Here is a 3,960-nt window from a genome sequence, read left to right as displayed (position 1 = left end):
CTTATTACCAGTTGGAACATCTTCTGGGTATATACCTAGAAGAGGTATTGCTGGATCTTCCGGTAGTACTATGTCCAGATGCAACCAGTTTAGTAGTCCTGATCACCCCCGCCCGCTCTGCACCCTCCATCCCCAACACAGCTTCTTGTTTGAGATAATGACTGCACAATCCTATTTACATTGACCAGTGCTTCTTCATAGCTGCATGCAGTGAGCACTGCCTGCTCTTTTTGAAATAAAGTACAGATTAGTGAGGGCAAAATTTTCCTAGGTCTACATCTGAATTGTCTGGGGATGGGGAGCAGGGGAAGTGCAACAGAGAAAACAATCCATTATACTGAAAGTGGTCTCATTTGATTAACAAATTGCTTGGTGCTCAATCTTCATTATGGTATTTGAAAGTCACCTGTGAAATCGGGCCTTGGGATAAAATATGGTCTGATGTGGGAACGAAAAACAAATAAACTGGGATTATTTTAATCAACAGACGCTGTTTCCTACCAACACCTTACATATTTCTAACAAAAAGAAAATGAATAGCATTTGTAAAAAAAAATGCACCTTCTTTTTCCACTATTAATTTGACTTATGGCATTTTTTTTGTGAGTATCTTTGAACAAACATGTTCTATGTTGACCTATGTATTATTCTTGTAGGTGACAATTCAACGCACACGTGGAGTGATGATGACAAGCAGACACTGTCCCCGAGCAGTCTGGCTGCCCAGTAAGTTGTGTTTCCAGATTGTGGGCTAACTGGCTGAATAAACAAAGCCTCTCATAAGCCTCCATATCTTATCAGCACGGAAAACCATGCTGCATCAAAGGGCATTATCAAACTGTAGTAAAGTTGAAACTAATTTGGGTACATTACTCAATACAGGTTTGATAACACAGCACGAGGAGCTCTTTTCCAGTTCTGAGATGTACTCTGCCAAGTCAGGAAGGGTTTTCTTGTGCCTGTGAGGAGAGCCTTGTGGGCACTTGTTTCCAGATTCATAAGGTCTTTTTCCATGAAAAATACATAAGCATCTGTCTTAAGCTGTCCAGTTCCTGTAGCAAAATACCACAGACAGGGCAGCTGATTAATGATGGAGACTTGTTTTTCATACTTCTGGGTAAGCCTAGCATCAGGTGGAAGCAGATTTGATGTCTCAGAAGAGCCTCCTTTCCAGATCATAATGGACACCTTCCTTCCAAGCCTCCCCCCCTTTATTTTTCTGTGTTTTTTTGAGACAGGGTTTCTCTGTATAGCCCTGGCTATCCTGGAACTCACTCTGTAGACCAGGCTGGCTTTGAACTCAGAAATTCTCCTGCCTCTGTCTCCCGAGTGCTGGAATTAAAGGCGTGCACCACCACTGCCTGGCACCAAAGCCATTTTTTTTTTAAATAGGCTACCAATCCTCTTCATAAGAGTTTTGTCCCCAAAGACCGACTTTCTAAGGACATCATCACCTTGGCAGCTAGAGTGTCGATATATAGAATTCAATATTCAGGCCAGAGCAACACCCAGAATTTTTACATTGCTATTTCTTTGGAGTTTTAAAGAGTCAAAATGTTCTTAGAGCCTAATCAAGATAATGCAAATTTTGTCTGCTCTCAGTAATGTTCACATAGCAGGGGGAAAAAAAGATTACAAATCATTTAATTTTGGACTTCCCTAGGAAATGACAGCAGTCACCATGGTGTCTAAAGACTACAAGCGTGAGCAGATTTTGAAGGAACTCATTATTAGGACAGGGAATGCAAGCCGTTCGCTGGTATAGCTAACTTAGGTAAATTTAGAGTCTAGTTGCTCTTGTGGGTCAAGGTTGCTTTAGCTTGATAAATCATGCTACTGTGGTTCCAAGAATTTAGTCACACCAAATATATTGCTGTAACTAGGAGAAATTTGCACAATTAAAAATTGAAGAATAAAGAGGTGAGGAGAGGTTGCTCACTGGTACCAAGACATAGTTAGGGAAGGGACATGAAGTTCCACAGTGTAGTTGCTTAGTGAACTGACTAGAGAGAGCAGTGATGTGCTTGCTATGCATGGGTTGGAGGGATGGCTCAGCAGTGAAAGAGGACTGGCTGCTCTTTTGGAGGACCTAGGTTCTGCTCCCAGCATTCGTATGGAAACTCACATGCATTGCTACTGCCAATCCCAGAGAAGACAACGCCCTCTTCTGGCTGCCACAAGACCTGCACACACATAGTGCATAGATATGCACACAAGCAAAACATCTATGCACATAAAAAAAATCTTACAAAATGAGATAGGTCTCATGTAGCTTTGGTTGGTCTATACCTTGCCATCTAGACAAGGATGGCCTGCTTCTGTGTTCAGAGTTCTAGGATTAAACATATATGCTATCATATCCAGCATAAATAAAATATTTTTAAAGGCTAGAGAAAAGGATTTTGAATGATTTTTGTCTTGAAGAAATAATAAATGATTGAGAAATATACTTAAAACCGTTTAAACGTTATATAGTGTGTACATACTGAAGTATTGCATTGCATCTCATAAATGGGCCTGCTCTTGGTTTTTGCACATCATTTAAAATAAAATAAATTAACAACCAAAAATACTTATTTTAACCATTCTGTTTTTCTAAGATCGAATTTAATGGAAAGGTCTCTAAGTACAGGTAAATTCTGGGTAAAATCCACTTCCAGTTTCTCCTGGCCCCACTTCTGTCCTCCGTGCTGGCTGACCCAGGTGCTTCCCTCAAAGAATTCTTGGACCGTCTCACTTTAGTTACTATGCTTCAGATAACTGAGCCTTTTGATATCTTCCCTAGATAACCATTATATTTAATAATAACTTTAAAAAAAAAAAAACCTCTTTAAACTGACACAGTGGATGCTTGTTGCTGATAGCAGCTCTCCCTGTCAGAGCCTACAGGCATGCGTAACACTGACAGCACTCAGCACTTCTGTCTTGCAAATCCCTCAGCAGTCGCTGTCAGCTTTTTAGAGGGAATTCAATACCCATAAGACGAGTCTTGTTGTGATGGATGAAATTAAGGAGATTCTTTAGACGTTCTTTCCATTTCCATTTTAAAATAATCACACCACGGCACAAGACCAAAAGGCTTTTGGCTTAGCTTTCTCTAGTGACAGCTACTCGATACCACTCGTCTTATAGCTTTGCACTAGTATTCATGTTCTAATGTCTTTCTAAAATGTATGTGCGTGTGCACTCCTGTGCACGCGCGCACACATGTGTGGTTTTATCCATACCCTACCTTTTATTGTAGGCACTTGGGTGAAGAAAGGATTTCGTATGAAGGATTTTAAATTAGTCATTTAAAGGATTCACAGCGTGTATAAGCCATCTAAAATTTTGCATACATTAAAGCATTTTAAAAGTTGATATGAGTGCTTCCTACAAAAGTAAAGGGGAGGGTTATATGGTTCCTCTGGGTCATTTCCGGTTCACCTACTGTGGGAGGTTAGGGCCAACATTTTGCTACTGAACACTGCTGCCTGAGAGAGCTGGCTCTACAGTGTTGTATATCCTGCAGTGGGAAACAGAGAGAGGGAAGGTGCAGGAAGGTTAGAGCCATGAGAATCTTCCTACTGGAACCAGTGCACAAGAAGCCATCCAGAGATGCCCCGTTGGCAGACAGGTTCAATGGCTAATATCTCTGTAGCGTCCCATGTCTCCTTTACAGATGAATGTACCTACTCAGTGCTCACAAAAACGTAAGTGCTCGGTAGTCTTTTCTGGTCAGAAAGGATGGAGTACACATTTAAACGGGTCATTTCTCCAAAATGTGCACCAGGGGCATGCTTATCTTGAAATCTACACGTGTTACTACAAAGAAAAGAAATAAATGGATAACTCTCCTCCCAAAATAATACGTACACTCGGTGGTTTCCATAATTCTGTTGCTCTCTTGTTTGGCATTTTGTGTCCCTAAATCTTGACATTTTTTTATTCTTAGCATCTTTTAACATGCCTTCCTATTTC

General features: G+C 40.7%; 1 protein-coding gene across 2 annotated transcripts in view; it reads left to right on the top strand.

Moving 5' to 3' along the window:
* Abca12 (ATP binding cassette subfamily A member 12) overlaps positions 1–3,960 on the top strand; it is a 172,620-nt gene that overhangs the window by 82,659 nt on the left and 86,001 nt on the right. For both annotated transcript variants that reach the window (XM_021198109.1, XM_021198110.2), the window contains exon 9: positions 657–726. In XM_021198109.1, coding sequence (XP_021053768.1) covers positions 657–726 — 70 coding nt within the window. The remainder of the gene's footprint in view (positions 1–656; positions 727–3,960) is intronic.

Source organism: Mus pahari, chromosome 5 (assembly GCF_900095145.1).
Source record: "Mus pahari chromosome 5, PAHARI_EIJ_v1.1, whole genome shotgun sequence".
Taxonomy (NCBI): Eukaryota; Metazoa; Chordata; class Mammalia; order Rodentia; family Muridae; genus Mus; species Mus pahari.
This window is presented reverse-complemented; position numbering and strand designations above follow the sequence as displayed.